Raw genomic sequence first — 21,737 nt, forward strand, 5'->3', positions numbered from 1 at the left:
ACCAGCTTACCCACCGACTAACTGTACTGCGATCGACAGCGGCATCTCCGTACACCTTTTTCAACCTCTTGTGGATGTTTCCCACTGTCTCGTTTTCACAGCACAGGAATTCTATGACAGCACGTTGCTTCTGACGAACTTCAAGTGTAGCATCCATCTTGAAGACATGCTGTGACAGTGCCACTCACGGGAACAGGTTGAACTAAGTTTGAAAACAAGCGGGAAGGATGTACCTGCACACTGTAAACTTTCACACATGCAGAATGAAAACTGTATTTCTACAAAAATAGTGTGCATTTCTTTTGGATTGGATTGGATTGTTTGGGGGAAGAGACCAAACAGCGAGGTCATCGGTCTCATAGGATTAGGGAAGGAAGGGGAAGGAAGTCGGCCATGCCCTTTCAAAGGAACCATCCCGCCATTTGCCTGGAGCAATTTATGGAAATCACGGAAAACACAAATCAGGATGGCCGGACGCGGGATTGAACCGTCGTCCTCCCGAATGCGAGTCCAGTGTGCTAAGCACTGCATTTCTTTTGGAAGTGACCCTCGTATGAAGGAGGTAGCTTATAAAAGCCTCGATCGACCAATGCCTGAATATTGCTCGTCAGTCTCGGTTCCATACCAGACAGGACAAACAGAGAAGATCCAAAGAAGAGCAGCGCATTTCTTTACAAGTTCAATTAATGAGCGCGAAAGTATCAGAGAGAAGCTCAGTGAACTCCTGTGGCAGACGCTGCAAGAGAGGCATTCTGCATCACGGTGTGGTCTACTGTTAAAGTTTCGAGTCCTTACAAGAGTTAACCAATATATTGTTTACTCCTACACTCATGCTCATAAATTAAGGATAATTGCAGAATGTGGGGCCACACAACGTGGCACTACACAAAACTGGCGCTAATAGCATAGGCGCGGTATTGGTGATGAGTTGAGAAAACCATCCCAAAACACATGTGCTACAAAACGCCACTGTTTCCTGCGCATGTACCACGACATGAATATGGGATATGATCACCATGCACACGTACACTGACCACACAATGGGTAGGCATACTCTGAATCAGGTGGTCGATCAGCTGCTGGGGTATAGCCTCCCATTCTTGCACCAGTGCCTGTCAGAGCTCCTGAAGTGTCGTGGGGGTTTGAAGACGTGCAGCGATACGTTGACCGAGAGCATCCCAGATGTGCTCAGTGGGGTTTAGGTCTGGAGATGAGGCAGGCCACTCCATCCACCTGATATCTTCTGTTTGAAGGTACTCTTCCACGAAGGCACCTCGGTGGGGCTGTGCATTACCATCCATCAGGAGAAAGGTGGGACCCACCGCACTCCTGAAAAGGCAGACATACTGGTGCAAAATGACGTCCCGATACACCTGACCTGTTACAGTTCCTCTGTCAAAGACATGCAGGGGTGTACGTGCACCAATCATAATCCCATCCCACATCATCAAACCACGACCTCCACGCAGGTCCCTTTCAAGGACATTAAGGGGTTGGTATCTGGTTCCTGGTTCACACCAGATGAAAACCCGGCCAGAATCAATGTTCAGACTATACCTGGACTCGTCCGTGAACATAACCTGGGACCACTGTTCCAATGACCACGTACTTTATGGGCTCTCCTGTGACCAGGGGTCAGTGGAATGCACCTTGCAGGTCTCTGGGGGAATAAACCGTGTCTGTTCAGTCGTCTGTAGACTGTGTGTCTGGAGACAACTGTTACAGTGGCTGCGGTAAGGTCCCGAGCGAGGCTACCTGAAGTACTCCGTGGCCGTCTGCGGGCACTGATGGTGAGATATCGGTCTTCTTGTGGTGTTGTACACTGTGGACGTCCAGTACTGTAGCGCCTGGACACGTTTCATGTCTGCTGGAATCGTTGCCATAATCTTGAGATCACACTTTGTGGCACACGGAAGGCCCTTGCTACGACCTGCTGTGACCAGCCTCCAGTCGCCCTAGTATTCTACCCCTCATAATGTCATCAATATGTGTTCTTTGAGCCATTTTCAATACACAGTCACCATTAGCACGTCTGAAAACGTCTGTATACTTAGTCGCTGCACCATGCTCTGACATGCACAAACACACATCTGCATTTGTGGACTGCTGCCAGCGCCACCATGTGACGACCGCAGGTCAAATGCACCACATGGTCATACCCCAAGGTGATTTAAACCCGCAAACCGCCCACCAGAGCGCTGTTTCACCATGTATCAGCATTATCCTTAATTTAAGGGGATGAGTGTACATACAGGGTAGAAAAAAAATTGTGTTATAAAATTTTTACCCTGGATGGCTGATGCCAGTAGGGACCAAAATTACTAATGTTGTGTAGGTCGACAATCGCCATTTTTAAACTGCGGAAACTTGGCGCCATGTACTCTGATTGGCCATGGGATTGCCTTGTTGCCGTTCGTCGGTTGACGGGCAGCGCTATGGTTCTAGGTCCACACACACACAAACTTACCTCGCCCCGTCACTGCCCCAACGTGATACGCACACGTGTCCAATAGACCTTGCCATTTGCCTCCACCTCATGTCAGAGGCATTCACACGCAAGCTTTGCCTAAGAGCACACACACGTCACCTGCGATCTAGTCACACAGTAAGCATGGTGGCACAGTGTTCCTTTGAAGAACAACGAGATATGGTTTTTGTTTATGGACTAGCCGACGGTAACTAGCATGAAGTTCGACGGTTGTATGAGGAACAGCACCCAGCAAGACGCCACCCACACCCACAAACGTTTACAGCAGTTCACGGGTGACTTGGCGAAACAAGCTAGTTTGAGGGATATCATGGTGATGCTGAAAGACCTCGAACACGATGGGATGCTGCATTTGACGAGACTGTTATCGAACGCATCGGGGAAGCATCTATGACAAGTACTCGAGTGGCTGGACATGACGTGGGGGTCACTGATTGGTTTGAGAGATAACGGCCAGCATCCATTTAGTTTTCGCCCTGTCCAAGACCTAAAACCTGTGGCCGACTATGAACAAAGGATAGGGTTTTGCGGTGGTTTCAGCAAAGTGTTGCACTTGATCCCGACTTCCTCTCCATTGCGTTGTTTACTGGCGAGTGCACCTTCCATCGGGATGGTCTTTTCAACACTCGAAACGTTCATTACTGTGCAAGGGGAAATCCTCATGTCACGGACACCAGGAATGATTTTCGCTCAACGTCTGGGCAGTCATTGTGGCTGACCATCTGATTGGGCTGGTCCATCTACCTCCTCGACGTACCATGGCAAATTACCTTCACTTTTTGCAAGAAACTCTACCCGCCCTGCTGGAAGATGTTTCCCTGGACATATGGCTACCCATGTGGTTGCAACATGATGGGGAGTGGATATTTAAATGAACTCTTTGACGGCCAGGTAACTGGCAGAGGTGCTTCTAGGACATGGCCCCCGTGATCACCAGACCTTACTCCACCAGACTTTTCCCTGTGGGGATTATTCGAGGTTGTAGTTCACGCATCTAGAAGCGAACCACCTAGAAACGTTGAGGAATTAATGGATCACATTCAGCATGCCACCAATCACATCAGGAGAATGCCAGGAATCTTTGAAAGAATTCTACAAGTCACCTTTCGACGTTACCAAGCTTGTGTCGCATCAGGGGGTCGCCAGTTCGAGCACCAGCTTTAAGTAAACAATGTCCCTGCTACAAAATGAAGGCTCTTTTCAGGACCGACACAATTTGTAAAAGACTTTCTGTACGTGAACTAACAGCTATTGATGGGTTTGTTTACAGTACATCTTATCATGAAACTACAATGGATGTGTCGGGACCATGGAGGATTCGCCCCCAGGCACCCTGAGTGGAAGACTGGCGTGCTACCACCAAGCATGCGGGCTGTCTCGGATACATCGCAATCTCTGGCAGGCATAGCATTCGAGGTCATGCATTGTACAGAGCATCTGGCAACAGGGTAATCCAGCAGCCAATTGGAGAGTGTGGTGCCAAGTTTCTGTAGTTTAGAAATTTTCCATTGTCGACCTACACAACATTAGTAATTTTGGTCCATACTGGCATCAGGTATCCAGGGTTAAAATTTAGTGACATAATTTTTCTTCATGCTGTATATCTCGCGAGAAGGCCAAGAGGGTAAGATCTGAGAGACCCAAACTCACATGGAGGCTTACCAACAACCATTCATCCCACGAACTGTTCGCGAATGGAACAGGAAAACGAGAAAGTGACACCGGTGCACAAAGTACCCTCCGCCACACACCGCAACGTAGCTTCCTGAGTACAGATGTAGCTGATGATGTAGATCCAGATGTATATGCCATTTTTTCAAAGGAACCATCCCTACATTTGCCTTGTTGATGACAGATGTCTCTCCTGAATGGAATAGAAGTTTAGTCAGATAATTACTGTTACATGATGAACAACTTTTCGTACTTTGAAGGATCACTGTGCAACATTTCCCTTTCACATTAGTATACTAATTCACGTTGCTTTTACTATTGACACATGCATGTTTGCAATGAATCGTTTTGCCTTTACAGCAGGCAGTACATCATGACCATTTCAGTCGAGCTGGAGATGAAGCCGCCTCCTGAACATGCAGCAGAAGGAAGCCGAAGAGCCAGTAGACTGAGGCAGCACCTGGCCGCCATTGCTAGTAAGTAAAAGTCTGCCAACTGCCTTACACACAGCTGGTCCAATGTGATTGCTCAACACCATATCCCTAAAAATAGTTACACCTAGCAGTAGTGGAGCTGTACCAGTACAAAGACAGTCTGCATTGTTGCCAGATCTTCCAAAATTCAGGGGTCAAGCTTACACTGTTGCCAGATCTCCCAAAAGGGTCAATGTCCTAAGGCAGTTATCCTCTGTATCTTCAAGGCCATGGCCAATGTCCTACTGTGTCAGAGTCCTGTAAGACCGGTCGCACGAGACTTTTGTATGCAGTCCACTTTGTGCTTTGTGCACTGTCTGTGTTAATATTCTACCAATGAATAATAGTCTGTTATCTGAATTACCTATGATTAGGCCAACTGATCATTCCATTTAACATCCTTAGAAACTGCTACTCCCAGGTATTTCTATGAGCTGACCTGTACCAGTTGTGACTCGTTGATATAGTAGTCAGAGAGCTCTACGTTTATGTGTCTTTCGCAAAATAAAACAAAAATTTCACGCTGCTCAGCATTGATAATTTTTGCACGAATCTGGAATCTCAGAAAGCTCTCATCGGACACATGTCCAGGTTTGGTTTTCAGATAGCTACTGTGTCAGACCTCGTACACTTCAAAAGCGAGGAGAAAAAAGTGCAGTAGACATGATGATGAACTTGCACCATATGCTATAGCATCTAAATTAATTTATTTAATAATCATCAGTACACCACTACATTTGAAGTAGAAAGGACATCGAGACTGTTTTCAATTTCTTGCCATGTTCTTTGTAACACATGCTCAGGCACTGTTGCAATCACATCAGATGTCTCAACATAGTCATGTTATCCACTATGATTGCATCCACACAGCCCTCTTCGAGTCTCCACAAACGAAAAAATGGCTGACATCGAAATATGTGTCCAAGGAATAGAGAAGCAACTGAAATCACTCAACATAGGAAAGTCCACTGGACCTGACGGGATACCAATTCGATTCTACACAGAGTACGCGAAAGAACTTGCCCCACTTCTAACAGCCGTGTACCGCAAGTCTCTAGAGGAACGGAAGGTTCCAAATGATTGGAAAAGAGCACAGGTAGTCCCAGTCTTCAAGAAGGGTCGTCGAGCAGACGCACAGAACTATAGACCTATATCTCTGACATCGATCTGTTGTAGAATTTTAGAACATGTTTTTTGCTCGCGTATCATGTCGTTTCTGGAAACCCAGAATCTACTCTGTAGGAATCAACATGGATTCCGGAAACAGCGATCGTGTGAGACCCAACTCGCTTTATTTGTTCATGAGACCCAGAAAATATTAGATACAGGCTCCCAGGTAGATGCCATTTTCCTTGACTTCCGGGAGGCGTTCGATACAGTTCTGCACTGTCGCATGATAGACAAAGTAAGAGCCTACGGAATATCAGACCAGCTGTGTGGCTGGATTGAAGAGTTTTTAGCAAACAGAACACAGCATGTTGTTCTCAATGGAGCGACGTCTACAGACGTTAAAGTAACCTCTGGCGTGCCACAGGGGAGTGTTATGGGACCATTTCTTTTCACAATATATATAAATGACCTAGCAGATAGTGTCGGAAGTTCCATGCGGCTTTTTGCGGATGATGCTGTAGTATACAGAGAAGTTGCAGCATTAGAAAATTGCAGCGAAATGCAGGAAGATGTGCAGCGGATAGGCACTTGGTGCAGGGAGTGGCAACTCACCCTTAACATAAACAAATGTAATGTATTGCGAATACATAGAAAGAAGGACCCTTTATTCTATGATTATATGATAGCGGAACAAATACTGGTAGCAGTTACTTCTGTAAAATATCTGGGAGTATGCGTGCGGAACGATATGAAGTGGAATGATCATATAAAATTAATTGTTGGTAAGGTGGGTACCAGGTTGAGATTCATAGGGAGAGTCCTTGGAAAATGTAGTCCATCAACAAAGGAGGTGGCTTACAAAACACTCGTTCGACCTATACTTGAGTATTGCTCATCAGTGTGGGATCCGTACCAGATCGGGTTGGCAGAGGAGATAGAGAAGATGCAAAGAAGAGCGGCGCGTTTCGTCAAAGGTTTATTTGGTTAGCGTGATAGCGTTACGGAGATGTTTAGCAAACTCGAGTGGCAGACTCTGCAAGAGAGGCCCTCTACATCGCGGTGTAGCTCGCTGTCCAGGTTTCGAGAGGGTCGCGTTTCTGGATGAGGTATCGAATATATTGCTTCCCCCTACTTATACCTCCCGAGGAGATCACGAATGTAAAATTAGAGGGATTCGAGCGCGCACAGAGGGTTTCCGGCAGTCGTTCTTCCCGCGAACCATACGCGACTGAAACAGGAAAGGGAGGTAACGACAGTGGCACGATAAGTGCCCTCAGCCACACACCATTGGGTGGCTTGCGGAGTATAAATGTAGATGTAGATGTAGAAACTGAGCGTAGAAAAGTCAGGGGAAAGGTGGCCAGGCATTGGGTCCTCTGCATCTGATCCAGCGAGTAGGAAATTTCTTAGCCATTAACTTGTGAACAGTCATTGACCAATGCAGGGGAACTTAGTCCTGTAGGAAGATGGTTTTGCGTTGCCAGTCTCGTATCTGACAGTATGCAAACTGCTCCAACATGTCCAGACACACTGACCCGTTCAGTGTGTTCTCTGCAAAGAAGAACAGTCCAGCAATGCAAGACGTTCAGTTTAGCGCCATTATGAACATGTTCAGTGAAAGTGTGCAGATTTTGCAAGTCCCAGATCTGAATGTTATACCGATTAATCGTTCCTGATACATGAAGGGTTGCCTCATCTGAGAACAGCCATCTTTCAAGGAACTGGGTGTTCATGCCAGTATGCTGCAGCATATCCGTAGAAAACTGTTGTCGCCTCGGTTTGTCATTCGCCATCAAATGTTACAGACCGTGCACTTCGTAAGCATACAAACAAAGATGTTATTGTACTACAGGATGTAATGTCGCCTGGAGCACATTAACTTGCCTAGATGTCTGTGGAATTCATACAGGGTGTAACACCTCGGTTCAGTTTACAGTGATAAAAGCTATGGAAAGAATAATTTAAAATTAAGAATAGAATTTTTAGAGAGGAAAATAGTGTAGATTCAGAGTTCGGTAATTGCAGATCAAAATTATAGTATATCAGCAAGTAGTTTAACGTCTAAGTACAGCAAAGTCAGGGAAGTTCCGTCATGGAGAAGGCAGTGACGTTAAACTCTTGTGTTGAAAAACCTATAAAAAGGCCTGATCGTCATTGTTGCCGCCTTTTTTCCTTGATCGTTTCGTTAAAGGGCGGGGAACCCGTGTCAGTCAGCGAGACAATAAATACATTGGACTTTATCGTGTTAAGATTCACGACAAACTGTTAGAATATTACGGAGATTAAAAGTGATGTAGTGTACGATCTCTGACTGTTGGTAGCAACGGAGTATTAAGGGGATTTTAGGACTTTAGTGCTAGTTTGTAACTTTACGGACATATAGACGACAGAAACTCAAATCATCTGCTGATACGAGTGAATTCAGAGGTACCGGTTGTAACATACCCTTTTATTTATCCGCTCGTTCCGGATCAAAATAGCAGCCCAAAATTAGATAATTGATTAATGTGACCGTGTACCTAATGGGCTGGCAATCGGATTGGACTGCTCAGGGGATGTTACATTCCGTATTGTCCTTCACAAATACTGTAATACGTACTGTTTGGTGGTAAGAAGGACACAACACAGTTTCACAAACAAGATCTATATTCTTAGCAAAAGCACAAAATAAGGAAACAGCCACTGCCTTCGTCAATACACTGTTAATGACGGCTAATCTCAGCACAGGTTTCTTTAGTTATTCTTAATCGTCACACGCAACATCCAATCACTGTAATCCAAGTAATGCCGGCGCGGTAGACGCGGAAGTTCAATAGCGGCACTCAATATCACTGAAATCACTCTATAATTAAACTTTCTCACTTTCCCGTATAATACTAACACAAAGGGGTTAAACCGCGGCGATGGCCACTCCCTTTGTCGATAATTTACATTAATTCAACAGCTGGCTTCTGCACAGCTCTGCCCGCCTCGCGGGAACCTACCACACCCTGACTTCAGCACATCTCCACACTAACTCTTACTAACTGCTCTCCGCCCAGTTCTTCCCGCCTCGCGGGAATCTACCCAAGCAGCACTCGGCACTTCGGTGAATCCCCTCTAGCTCTCGCGCCCTGCACACACTACTCGGTAGTTGCCCTGTCGACCTGTGTGAGCGCAAACTTAGCAGTAAGGGCCTGCGGACCCCTTACACGGTATTCAGATATTAACGCGTGGACTTTTGAAAGTGTCGTGTGCCGCTAGTTGCGAATCTGGACGTAGAGCGCGTGCATATCGGCATTTGCGGACTATTTAGATTCCTCTAGGCTAGGAACCTTTTAAATAGACCTTCATCCATCGCCATCTTAATCCTTGAATATCGAGTGAAAGTGAAATACAAGAGTGTTGAACTTATTTCATTTACCTAGTGCTAATCAGTGAAGGTTTTACGGAACCAAAGCTATTCAGCAGTAAGTCAGCACCATCTAGCGGAAAGCGTAGGCGTTAACTGATAACGCTAGCTGAAGTGGACGTGTACGTGTTTTACGGACTGCTTAATATGAACTTTTGTGACTCTTTGACGTCCCCACTCCCTCCGAAAGGTGGCGCAGGCTGTCTTAATCATAAAAGGGGAGGGTTTTAGCCGGGCAAATTACTAAATAAAAGCGATATATGGAAGACTCGCAGTAATAGCAAAACACAAGGCCCGCACCCCAAAGGAGAGTCGTCGCTGTCACGTCGGGAAGTAAAGGCGGAAAACCTACCGACGATACGTATCTACGAGCAGACGTCGACGTGGAGTACCTAAAAAGTGAACCACAAAACAGTTGGGGCATCTAGAGGGTTGGATCCCCTCCTTCGAAAGCGTCAGATTGCAAAGCCTGGGCTACTCTCAGGGTGGAATCTCCATCTTCGAGGATTGTGTCTGTCTGTCTGTCTGTCCGCCCGCCCGCCGCTTGCTGCTGTAGCTGTTCGTCCGTCCGCCTGCCCACTCGCTGTCCATCGCCGTCGTCGTAACCGCTGCCGCCGCCGCCGCCGCCGCCGCCGCCGCCGCCGCCGCCGCCGCCGCCGCCTGCTGTTCGCCGCCGACCATCGCCGACGCCGACGCTGACGCCGCCGCCGCCTGCTGCCCGTCCGTCTGTCCGTCGCCGTTCGTCTGAGTCCTCCCACCTCCACTGTCATCTACACCTCCCCCTCCCCCTCTCCCACAGTCACTTCCTGGAGTGCCGCCCCTGGTCTCCCTCCTTACACCTCCCCTCCCCTTCCCCCACTTACCCATCCCCCTGTCTCCTCCCCTGCTGTATACCCACACCTCTACACCCTTCCTCCAGCCTCCACATCCTCAACAACTCCCACTACTACCCCAGCCGTCACGTACGCTTCTGTTGCCACCTCTGCTGCCACCCCTCAGGTGGTCGGCTTCCCCTCTCTCACCCACCCTCTCACTTTGTCATCTGCATCTCCCGCACGCATCATGTCGCTCAGCCCGGTGATCACAGAGGATGAAGTGTTGGCAGACCTGAATTCCCACACGGATTTGGAAATCCGCTCTGCCCACCGTATCCACAATGCCTCTGGTCCCACCTACCTCACGCGGGTGTTCTCTGAGTCTGCTCCATCCATTGACCATCTCCTCACCCAGGGTGCCCTGATATACCACCGTCGCCACCCTGTCGAATCTTCCAAATCCCCTCCCCAATCCTACCGTTGCCAGCGGTGCCTGATGTACAATGACCACCTGACTCCCAACTGCAAAAACCCCCCCACCTGTCCCCATTGCAAGGCCTCCCACTTTCTTAAGAACTGCCCCAACCTCGCTGCTCCTCCTTCCTGTAACACCTGCAATGCCCCCCATCCCACCTACTCCCACAAGTGTAAAGCTAAACCGCCTCCAGCCACCCCTGAGCTTACAATCCCAGTTCATCCTGTCGATCCCCCTGTCCATCCCAACAATTCCCTCCGTCCACCCCCCGCGGCCGAGGACATCATCCGGTTCCTTACCGTTGTACTCCAAAACATTCACCCTTTTCAGTGCCCCCAGACCTTCCGACAAATCTCCCTTGCTGCTCGCTCCATTTTCCACCTGAACACCTTCGCCACCTACTCCCACAACCAAGCTCACTTCACCTTCACCTGCCTCAGCACCCTAGTTTAAGTCTCTTCCCTTCCCTTTCTTCCCCACCTCCTTCCCACCATGGCGCGGCATGAGTATCGCATCCTCTTCCAGAACATTCGCTCCTTCCGCACCAACAAATACCTCCTCATGCACACCCTCTCCCACCACCAGGTCGACACCTTCCTCTTGAACGAAACCTTCCTCCAGCCCCACCATTCTATCCACACCTCTCCCTATACCCTCCATCACACTGACGCCCCTGGTCCTCGTGCACAGGGTGGCGTCGTGATTGGCCACCTTAAGCATATCCCCGTCCGGCCACAACCTCTCCTCAATGACCCCACTGAACACCTTATCCTTAGCGTCTTCTTCCCCTCCCTCACCATTACCTGTGCCACCATCTATGTCCCTCCACTTCTCCTCTTCCTTATGACTTCATTTCGCACATTGACTGCACCTTCTCCACCTATGTGATTGCCGCCGACCTCAACATCCATAGCCACACTCCTGCTGCCCTTCGGCGGTGGCATCAGTTCCTCCACAATCCAAGGTGACCTTGTTCCCCTTCCCCAGCACACCCGACCCGAATGTGACACCACCCCCGATGTTGTCATTGCCTCCGCCAACCACCTTGGGCGTATCACTGTCGCTGTCCTTGACCCCACAGGTAGCGATCACCTCCCTGTCCTTCTCACCATAACGTCTGCTCACCGCCCCCCTCCGGCTCCGCACCCTGCACCCCCTCCCAAGGTCGTCCATGACTATCACCGTGCCAACTGGGATGCCTACCGGGACTCCATCTCCACCCAGGTCGAAGGCCACCCTCTTACCTATCGCCATCCTGATGACATCATCCATGCCTCGTACTTCCTTCAGAAGGTAATTACTGACGCTGTGGAGGCCCATGTTCCTACTAAAACCATCCACCCACACCGTCCCACTCTCCTCCGCAGGCTGTCCTCCTCCTCCGTGACTCCCGCTGCCTCTATCGCTCCTACCTGCGCACTCGTGACAGGGATACACTCCAACGTCACCGGCAAATACAGCGACACGTACGGAACCTTATTACAGTAACGAAACGCCGAGACTGGCGCCAGACCTGCACATGACTCAACGCCACCCTCCCTATCAACTCCTCCAAGTACTCGTCCGCCTTCCATCGCCTTACTGGTTCCCTTTCCACTCCCCACTACCCCCTTCTCCATAACGCTCGCCCCCTTCCTGACAACCTCAGTAAGGCCAACCACTTCGCTTCCCACCTTTCCGAGGTCTTCTCCATCCCCGATGATCCCCACTTTGATTATTCTCTTTTCCCCACCGTCGTGGGATGTGCTGATACCTCGATCACTCCACTTGCTCCTAGTCTCCAGTACTTGGGGCAGTTGCCCCCCTCCAACATAAACACTCCCATCACAGCACAAGACATTAAACTTATCCTCCGGTCCAAACGCAACATGGCCCCTGGTCACGACTGTGTCACCTACCGTCACCTTTGAGAAAGCCTCTATTCCTTCCTGACTGTCCTCGCCCATCTCTATAATGTCATCCTTTCTACTGGCTTCTACCCTGACCTGTGGAAGACCTCCCGCGTCCTCATATTCCTCAAACCCAACAAACCCCCTTCTGCCACCTCTTCCTATCGTCCCATCTGCCTCACCTCCGTCTTCAGTAAGGTCCTTGAATCCATCCTCTCCCACCGTATCCATCAGCACCTTGCTCAACACCATCTCCTCCCCCTTACCCAGTGTGGCTTCCGACCCTCCTCCTCTGCTGAAGACCAACTCCTCAACCTTGTTCACCTTCTGTCCCTCCAGCTCAACTCCCGTCCCTCCGCCATTTTTGTTTCCCTTGACCTCCAAAATGCCTACGACCGTGTATGGCATCCTGGTCTCCTCTTTAAACTCCAAACCTACGCCCTGTCTATCAGTTTTGTCCGTCTGGTCGCTTCCTTCCTCTCGCACCGTCCTTCCTATGTCACCCTCCACAACACCAACTCCGGTATCTTTTATCCCACGGCTGGCGTCCCCCAGGGTTCTGTCCTCTCCCCTCTCCTTTATCTCTTGTATGCAGCTGATATGCCCAAGCCACCCCCACCAGTCCACCTTCTCCAGTATGCTGATGACACCACCTCCCTGGCTCTCTATCCTACCCTTCAACGTTCTCAACGTACCCTCCAAACCCACCTTCACCAGTTCACCACTTGGTGTAACCAGTGGTTCCTCCGTCTCAACCCCTCCAAAACCCAGGCAATCATCATAGGCCGCACCATTCGCTCCTTTCGCCTCCATGATTTCTACCTCACCTTTTATGGTCATCCCATCCAGCTCACCCCCACCCTGAAATACCTTGGCCTCACCCTCGACCGACACCTCACCTGGACCCCTCATCTCCAGACCGTCCAGCAGAAAGCCCATTCCCGTCTCCGCCTTCTGAAACTCCTGTCTGGCCAGACATGGGGATTGCATCCTTCTACCATCCTCCACACCTACAAATCCCTCATCCGTCCTCTCCTCTGTTTTGCCAGCGTTGCCTGGATCTCCGCCCCCACCCGCTTTTACAAGGCCCTCCAAATCCTTGAACGCCATGAGCTCCGCCTTGCCTTCCGTATCCGCCTTCCTTCCCCCACACGGCTCCTGTATGAACTGATCCCCTTCCCCCACCTCCTCCTGTTCCTCCAACATCTCCGCATCCTTCACATTGTCCGCAGGCTTGATACCCCCCCACCCTCTGGTTTCCTCCTTCCTCTCCACCCCCTGCCCGTTGCCGCGCCTCTATCGCTGTATCCCTCCCTCTCTCCACCTCCACACCCTCCATCTCCTTCATCAGGACAATTTCCAACGCCTCCCCCTCCCGGATGACGAACTTCGCCGTGACATCTACCCTTCCTTCCACCTATAACCTGGCCTTGTTCCCCCCCCCCTCCCCAGGGCCCCCTTTTTTCCTCTTCCCTCCTTCTCCCAGAGCGGATTTTCCTCCTTCCCCCCCCCCTCCCCTGAGACCCTGCACCCCATACTTGCCTCTTTCCTTCCTACATCCCTCCCTACCTGGCCCTCTTCAGCCCACTGCCCGCTCATCTCCATCTCTTCCCCTCCCTCCCTTCTTCCAGTCTCCCTCACCTCCTTCCGCCTGGCAGATCCTCTGTTTTGATCATCGTCAGTGTGCCACATCAGTGTTGTGTTTAGTGCTGTTTCTCCTGTGCGTCAAGAGGTGTGATTTTAATTGTGTACTGCCTTGAAGTTCGCCATCAGTGTTTGTTATGTGCTACGCCATCCGTCTACACCTTTTATGCTCCAGTCATACTGTGCCTTGTGTTCTTTTAATTGTCACAGTGTGTGGCTTTTTGTGTGTGCTACTTTTAAACAGTTTTAACAGTTTTTTATCTCCATCTTACGGTCACCCCGTTTTTTTTCTATTGCCTTCCATGATGTTCCCCCTTTTTTATATCTATGTTCACCTTATTCTCTCCTTTGCTGTTTTTAAATGTCTTCTATAGTTTGTTCTATGTCTTTCAGCTGAAGAGCAGCGCATATGCTGCTGCCAGTCTGCCCCAATGGGGAATTGAAATACAATAAAGAAAAAAAAAAAACAGTTGGGGATGCTTCAAGGGGCTTTTGAGAAATGCTTTTCTCGTGTCCTCCACTGTCTCTAATGAAACATTACGATGTGCACCACCCAAATGATTCAGAACACTTCCAGTTGCCAGAAACCTATATAATACTAGTCCTTAATTGTTTTCACAGCAGCTGCCTCACATCCATACTGCCGGCCTGTGGTGGCTGAGCGGTTCTAGGTGCTACAGTCGCACAGGTTCGAATCCTCCTTCGGGCATGGATGTGTGTTATGTCCTTAGGTTAGTTAGGTTTAAGTAGTTCCAAGTTCTAGGAGACTGATGACCTCAGAAGTTAAGTCCCATAGTGCTCAGAGCCATTTGAACCATTTGAACATCCATACCACCTACGATAATTTATTTCCTTAGTAATCGGCGAATATCTTTCTGAAAATCACACTACCCATTGTGCGCATTGCTACACTCTGGCGGCAGTAGTTGGCAGAACTGATATGTGGTTAGAAATTCTTTGAGATTGTCTAGCCTATGGAGCAATTTCACTATCATATCTATTGTAGTTTGGTCTTTGATATGTGAAAGGCCTGAGAGAGACAAACCGCAGACTGTCTGGCAGAAAAAGTGGAGCACCCAGAAAGGGGACAGGAAACGAAATGAAAATTAACGAACTGAGAGTGCATGTGAAGTTACTTCAGTGATTACAAAATGGAGTCAAATTACGCGTAAATTTAAGAGTGCAGGAAATCTGTGGCCCACTGTTGTGCCATCAGGATTCAATCAGTCCCCAACAGCTGTGACCTGAAGCCATAATCGATGGCTTTGCGCACTTCTTCACCAGGAGTAACACTAATGTGGCTCTCCAAAACATTTTAAGGATGGGAACTCTCCCTAAAAATGGTTCAAATGGCTCTGAGCACTATGGGACTTAACATCTGAGGTCATCAGTCCCCCAGAACTTAGAACTACTTAAACCTAACTAACCTAAGGACATCACACGCATCCATGCCCGAGGCAGGATTCGAACCTGCGACCGTAGCGGTCACGCGGTTCCAGACTGAACCGCCTAGAACCGCTCGGCCACCGGGCCGGCTGGATTTCTCCCTGTGTCGCCACAATACTCACTGGAATGGTCATCTGCGGTAGTGCCGAACCATGATTCATTCCGAATACAATGAAATGCTTTCATCAACACACCATCATTCGCAGGCACAGCATTATATTTCAACAGGTTACATAAATGGGTAACTGGTGGCACCACAGACTTTTGAAACAGTGCACGGGCGCAGTCGAAATAGAAAATGTCCATTCCTCTTGGAGTGCTAGTCTTGCAAATTTCAGACGAAAACGTCTTTGAAGTTTGGATGGTAGCAGCTGTATTCGCGGAAGAGCTGTGGGGAAGAGTCACGGGTCGTGCTTGAGTAGATCAACCGGTAGAGCACTTTCCAACGAAAGGCAAAGGTCCCGAGTTCGACTCTCTATCCAGCACACAGTTTTAATGTGCCAGCAACGTTGAAAAAGTATACTTCAGTAAAACAAAAAAAAACAAAAACTATCTCCATCCATAGCCTAGGTATTACAGCATGTATACCTTCCTCACTGGATAACATGTCCTCGATGTCAGCATTTGTTCTTGTGGTGGGCACTGATCATAATGTTTTGGTTAGTCAACGTATACCTATGGGAGATACGAATTTGATAACCTATAAGGAGGGACTTGACTACAAGCCAGGGAGTAAACACACTATATGAGGAAAATTATCCAGACACCTGGCTGATTACCTACAAGTTCACGGCGCCCTCCATCGGTAATGCTGGAATTCAGTATGCTGTCGGTCCACCCTTAGCCTTGATGAGAGCTTCCACTCTCGCAGGCACACTTTTAATCAGGTGCTGGAAGGTTTCTTGGCGAATGGCAGCCCATTCTTCACGGAGTGCTGCGCTGAGGACAGGTATTGATGTCATTCAGTGAGGCCCGGCACGAACTCGGCGATCCAAAACATTCCAAAGGTATCCAGAATGAGATTTTCACTCTGCAGCGGACTGTGCGCTGATATGAAACTTCCTGGCAGATTAAAACTGTGTGCCCGACCGAGATTTGTACTCGGGACCTTTGCCTTTCGCGGGCAAGTGCTCCACCAACTGAGCTACCCAAGCACGACTCACGCCCCGTCCTCACAGGTTTACTTCTGCCAGTACCTCGTCTCCTACCTTCCAAACTTAACAGAAGCTTTCCTGCGAACCTTGCAGAAATAGCACTTGCCCGCGAAAGGCAAAGGTGCCGAGTTCCGAGTCTCGGTCCAGCACACAGTTTTAATCTGCCAGGCAGTTTCATCCCAAAGGTAGTTCCATAGGATCCAGATCAGGACTATGTGCAGGCCACACCATTATAGGGATGTTATTGTCGTGTAACCACTCTGCCACATGCCGTGCATTATGAACAGTTGGTCGATTGTGTTGAAAGGTGCAGTCACCATCCCCAAATTGCTCTTCAACAGTGGGGAGCAACAAGGCGCTTAAAACATCAATATAGGCCTGTGCTGTTATAGTGCCAGGCAAAACAACAAGGGGTGTTAGCCACGTCCATGAAAAACACGATCACACCATAACACCACCGCATCCAAATTTTACTGTGGGCACTACACAGTGTGGCAGATGACGTTCACTGGGCATTCGTCATACCCACACATTGCCATTGGATGGCCACATTGTGTACCATGGTGTGTCACTCGACACAACGTTTATCTGCTGTTCGCACGTTCAATGTTTACCCTCTTCACACGAAGCAAGGCATCGTTTGGCAATTACCGGCGTGCTGTGTGGCTTATGAGCAACCGCTCGCCCATGAAATCCAAGTTATCTCACCTCCTGCCTATCTATCATAGTACTTGCAGTGGATCTTTATGCAGTTTGGAATTCCTCTGTGATGGTCTGGATTGATGTCTGTCTATTACACATTACGACCCTATTCATCTGTTGGCGGTCTCTGTCAGTCAACAGAGGAGGTCAGCCTGTACGCTTTTGTGCTGTATGTGTCCCTTCATGTTCCCACTTCACTAACACATCGGAAACAGAGGAGCTAGGGATGTTTAGGAGTGTGGAAATCTCGCGTACAGATGTATGACACAAGTGACACCCAAACACCTGACCACATTCGAAGTCCGTGAGTTCCACTAAGCGCCCCATTCTGCTCTCTCGCAATGACTACATGGAGTACCTGGCAGTAGGCGGCAACACAATGCAGCTAATATGAAAAACGTATTTTTCTGGGGCTGTCCGGATACTTTTGTTCGCATAGTGTAACTATGTCTCAATTTGATGATCATGACCCTGTCGTGATCTATTGGCGGAATATTGCACTTGTCTGTCACGATCATTTGGCCAGCTATTGAGGACTTTACCTGCCTGACACGACGACATATTCTACTATTGAAACTTCCTGGCAGATTAAAACTGTGTGCCGGACCGAGACTCGAACTGGGGACCTTTGCCTTCCGCGGGCAAGTGCTCTACCAACTGAGCTACCCAAGCACGACTCACGCCCCGTCCTCACAGCTTTACTTCTGCCAGTATCTCGTCTCCTACCTTCCAAACGTTACAGAAGCTCTCCTGCACAACTAGCACTCCTGAAAGAAAGGATATTGCGGAGACATGGCTTAGCTACAGCCTGGGGGATGTTTCCAGAATGAGATTTTCACTCTGCAGCGGAGTGTGCGCTGATATATAACTTCCTGGCAGATTAAAACTGTGTGCCAGACCGAGACTCGAACTCGTGACCTTTGCCTTCCGCGAGCAAGTGCTCTACCAACTGAGCTACCCGAGCACGACTCACGCCCCGTCCTCGCAGCTTTACTTCTTCCAGTACCTCGTCTCCTAACTTCCAAACTTTAGAGAAGCTCTCCTGCGAACCTTGCAGGACTACCACTCCTGAAAGAACGGATATTGCGGAGACATGTCTTAGCCACAGCCTGGGGGATGTTTCCAGAATGAGATTTTCACTCTGCAGCGGAGTGTGCGCTGATATGAAACTTCCTGGCAGATTAAAACTGTGTGCCGGACCGAGACTCGAACTCGTGACCTTTGCCTTCCGCGGGCAAGTGCTCTACCAACTGAGCTACCCGAGCACGACTCACGCCCCGTCCTCACAGCTTTACTTCTGCCAGTACCTCGTCTCCTAGCTACCAAACTTAACAGAAGCTCTCCTGTGAAACTTGCAGGACTAGCACTCCTGAAAGAAAGGATATTGCAGAGACGTGGCTTAGCCACAGCCTGGGGGATGTTTCCAGAATGAGATTTTCACTCTGCAGCAGAGTGTGCGCTGATATGAAACTTCCTGGCAGATTAAAACTGTGTGCCAGACCGAGAGAGGTTCATATCAGCGCACACTCCGCTGCAGAGTGAAAATCTCGTTCTGGATATTCTACTGTTTTTGTGAGAGCCACCAGCAGACACCCACAGTCCCAGACTGACCTCGGCCCCACCCGGACCTGTCCGCAGTGAGCATCGGGGCGCTGGGCACGGGCACGACACTCGGCTGGACCAGCGTGGCCATCCCGGAGCTGCAGTGCGGCTACGCGTCTGCGGCCGGAGCGCAGTGCTACCAGTCGTGGCAGATGTCCTGGGTGTCGGGCTGCATGTCGCTGGGGGCGCTGGCGTTCTCGCTGCCCGTGGGGAGGCTGGCCGACGTGCTGGGCCGCAAGCGGGCCGGGCTCTGCCTGGGCCCCCTATTCCTGGCCGGCTGGGCCTTCCTCATCTGGGGAGACTCGGTGAGTCCTTGAGTACACCTCCGCACCACCACACCGCACGCTGTTCTTACGGGATCGCAATTATTGGACTACACTACTGGCCATTAAAATTACTACACCACGAAGATGACGTGCTACAGACGCGAAATTTAACCGACAGGAAGAAGGTGCTGTGATATGCAAATGATGAGCTTTTCAGAGCATTCACATAAGGCTGGCGCCGGTGGCGACACCTACAGCGTGCTGACACGAGGAAAGTTTCCGACCGATTTCTCATAAACAAACTGCAGTTGACCGGCGTTGCCTGGTGAAACTTTGTTGTGATGCCTCGTGTAAGCAGGAGAAATGCGTACCATCACGTTTCCGACTTTGATAAAGGTCGGATTGTAGCCTATCGCGACACTGATGCTCGCGTTGGACGAGATCCGATGACTGTTAGCAGAATATGGAATCGGTGGGTTCAGTAGGGTAATACGGAACGCCGTGCTGGATACCAACGGCCTCGTATCACTAGCAGTCGAGATGACAGGCATCCTATCTGCATGGCTGTAACGGATCGTGCAGCCACGTCTCGAGCCCTGAGTCAACAGATGGGGACGATTGCAAGACAACAACCATCTGCACGAACAGTTCGACGACGGTTGCAGCAGCACGGACTATCAGCTCAGAGACCATGTCTGCGGTTACCCTTGACGCTGCATCACAGACAGGAGCGCCTGCGATGGTGTACTCGACGATGAACCTGGGTGCACGAATGGAAAAACGTAATTTTTTCGGATGAATCGAGGTTCTGTTTACAGCATCGTGACGGTCGCATCCGTGTTTGGCGACATCGCGGTGAACGCACATTGGAAGCGTGTAATCGTCATCGCCATACTGGCGTATCACCCTGCGTGATGATATGGGGTGCCATTGGTTACACGTCTCGGTCATCTCTCGTTCGCATTGACGGCACTTTGAACAGAGGACGTTACATTTCAGATGTGTTACGACCCGTAGCTCTACCCTTCATTTGATCCCTGCGAAACCCTACATTTCAGCAGGATAATGCACGACCGCATGTTCTGTATGGGCCTTACTGGATACACAAGATGTTCGACTGCTGCCCTGGCCACCACATTCTCCAGATCTCTCACCAACTGAAAACGTCTGGTCAATGGTGGCCGAGACTGGCTCGTCACAATACGCCAGTCACTACTCTTGATGAACTGTGGTATTGTGTTGAAACTGCATGGGCAGCTGTACCTGTACACGCCATCTGAGCTCTGTTTGACTCAATGCCCAGGCGTATCGAGGCCGTTTTTATGGGCAGAGGTGGTTGTTCTGCGTATTGATTTCTCAGGATCTATGCACCCAAATTGCGTGAAAATGTATTCACATGTCAGTTCCAGTATAATATATTTGTCCAATGAATACCCGTTTATCATCTGCATTTCTTCTTAGTGTAGCAATTTTAATGGGCAGTGGTGTATATCAAATAACGGTTTGCATTATGACATTCCGACTGCACAGTTGGCTCCAGGGCACCGTGGAAATTAGTATGTGCATTGTATTGTTTAATTCGTTTGGTTTAGCAACTAAGCCCTCTTTCATTTGGATGGGTTCTGCAATAAGCAGAACTAGCGCATTAGAGGGACTGAGAATCCGCATTTCGCAATCGCGAAGTCTCCACGCTAAATGGGTGACTGTGTGGTGGACAGTGTCCAGTCATGGAATAATCAGTGCGATATTCTTCAGTACCATGGTAACTACCGAACGGTATGTGAAGGTTTTGGAAGAGGATTTCATTCCTGTTTTCCAAAGTGACTCTGATTTCGACGAGATGTGATTCATGCGAGACAGAGCTCGACACCATCAAAGCAAGGGAGTGTTTGATGTCTTGGAGGAGCACTTTGGGGACCGCATTCTCGTTCCGAGCTACTCAGAGGCCATTGGCAAGAGCCTCCATTGTCCCCCATATTCTCTGGATCTGAACACATGCGACTCCATTTTGTGGGGCTGTACTAAAGACAAGGTGTACAACAACGACCTCAAAACCATTGATCAGCTGAAAACAGGCATCGATGTTCTGACACTTCAGCGATCACACAGAATTTCGGTAATAATGGCAGGCAGGCCGAATATGTCATAACCTAAATCCGAACATCTGTAGTGACGTTTACATATTGAATAAAGTGTGTGAACGCCGTAGTTTCTAACTAATTTATGTTTGTCTTCATACAGTTCAATAAATATCACCGTGTAGCTTCATGTCTAGTTGCGGCGAGGTTCAAAGTGATTTTGCGATGGTATAAGCTGAGAGTATCATTCGGAATGCTATACTGTTGTATGGTAGTGTGTGCAGACTGCATAACCTGTGGAATTTTGTGATCCTCCAGCACCAGTGTTCACAGCCTATACTACCACTTCTGCGCCCTGTCGCACAATGAATACACTCTGATGTTCTTAAACATCCTTATGTTTTGGGGACATGTGTTCATCTTTTATTTACCAACGTAAGCCTGCTTTTAGTAAATACGACGCGCTCCAACGATTATTTAATGACCTGTTACGATTTTACATCTGGCATTTCGTGGGGAACCAATATTTTTCT

At 49.2% G+C, this 21,737-nt stretch overlaps 1 protein-coding gene across 2 annotated transcripts in view; it reads left to right on the forward strand.

Annotated features, from left to right (window-relative positions):
- The window catches only part of LOC126213593 (solute carrier family 2, facilitated glucose transporter member 8-like), a 49,384-nt gene that overhangs the window by 15,699 nt on the left and 11,948 nt on the right, over positions 1–21,737 (forward strand). The window contains exons 2-3 of one of the 2 annotated variants that reach the window (XM_049941454.1): positions 4,520–4,635; positions 18,897–19,165. In XM_049941454.1, the coding sequence (XP_049797411.1) occupies positions 4,533–4,635; positions 18,897–19,165 (372 nt within the window). In that variant the 5' untranslated portion in view covers positions 4,520–4,532. The remainder of the gene's footprint in view (positions 1–4,519; positions 4,636–18,896; positions 19,166–21,737) is intronic. The other variant, XM_049941455.1, reaches the window with a different exon arrangement.

The sequence above is a fragment of the Schistocerca nitens genome, chromosome 11, assembly GCF_023898315.1.
Source record: "Schistocerca nitens isolate TAMUIC-IGC-003100 chromosome 11, iqSchNite1.1, whole genome shotgun sequence".
In the NCBI taxonomy this organism is placed as follows: domain Eukaryota; kingdom Metazoa; phylum Arthropoda; class Insecta; order Orthoptera; family Acrididae; genus Schistocerca; species Schistocerca nitens.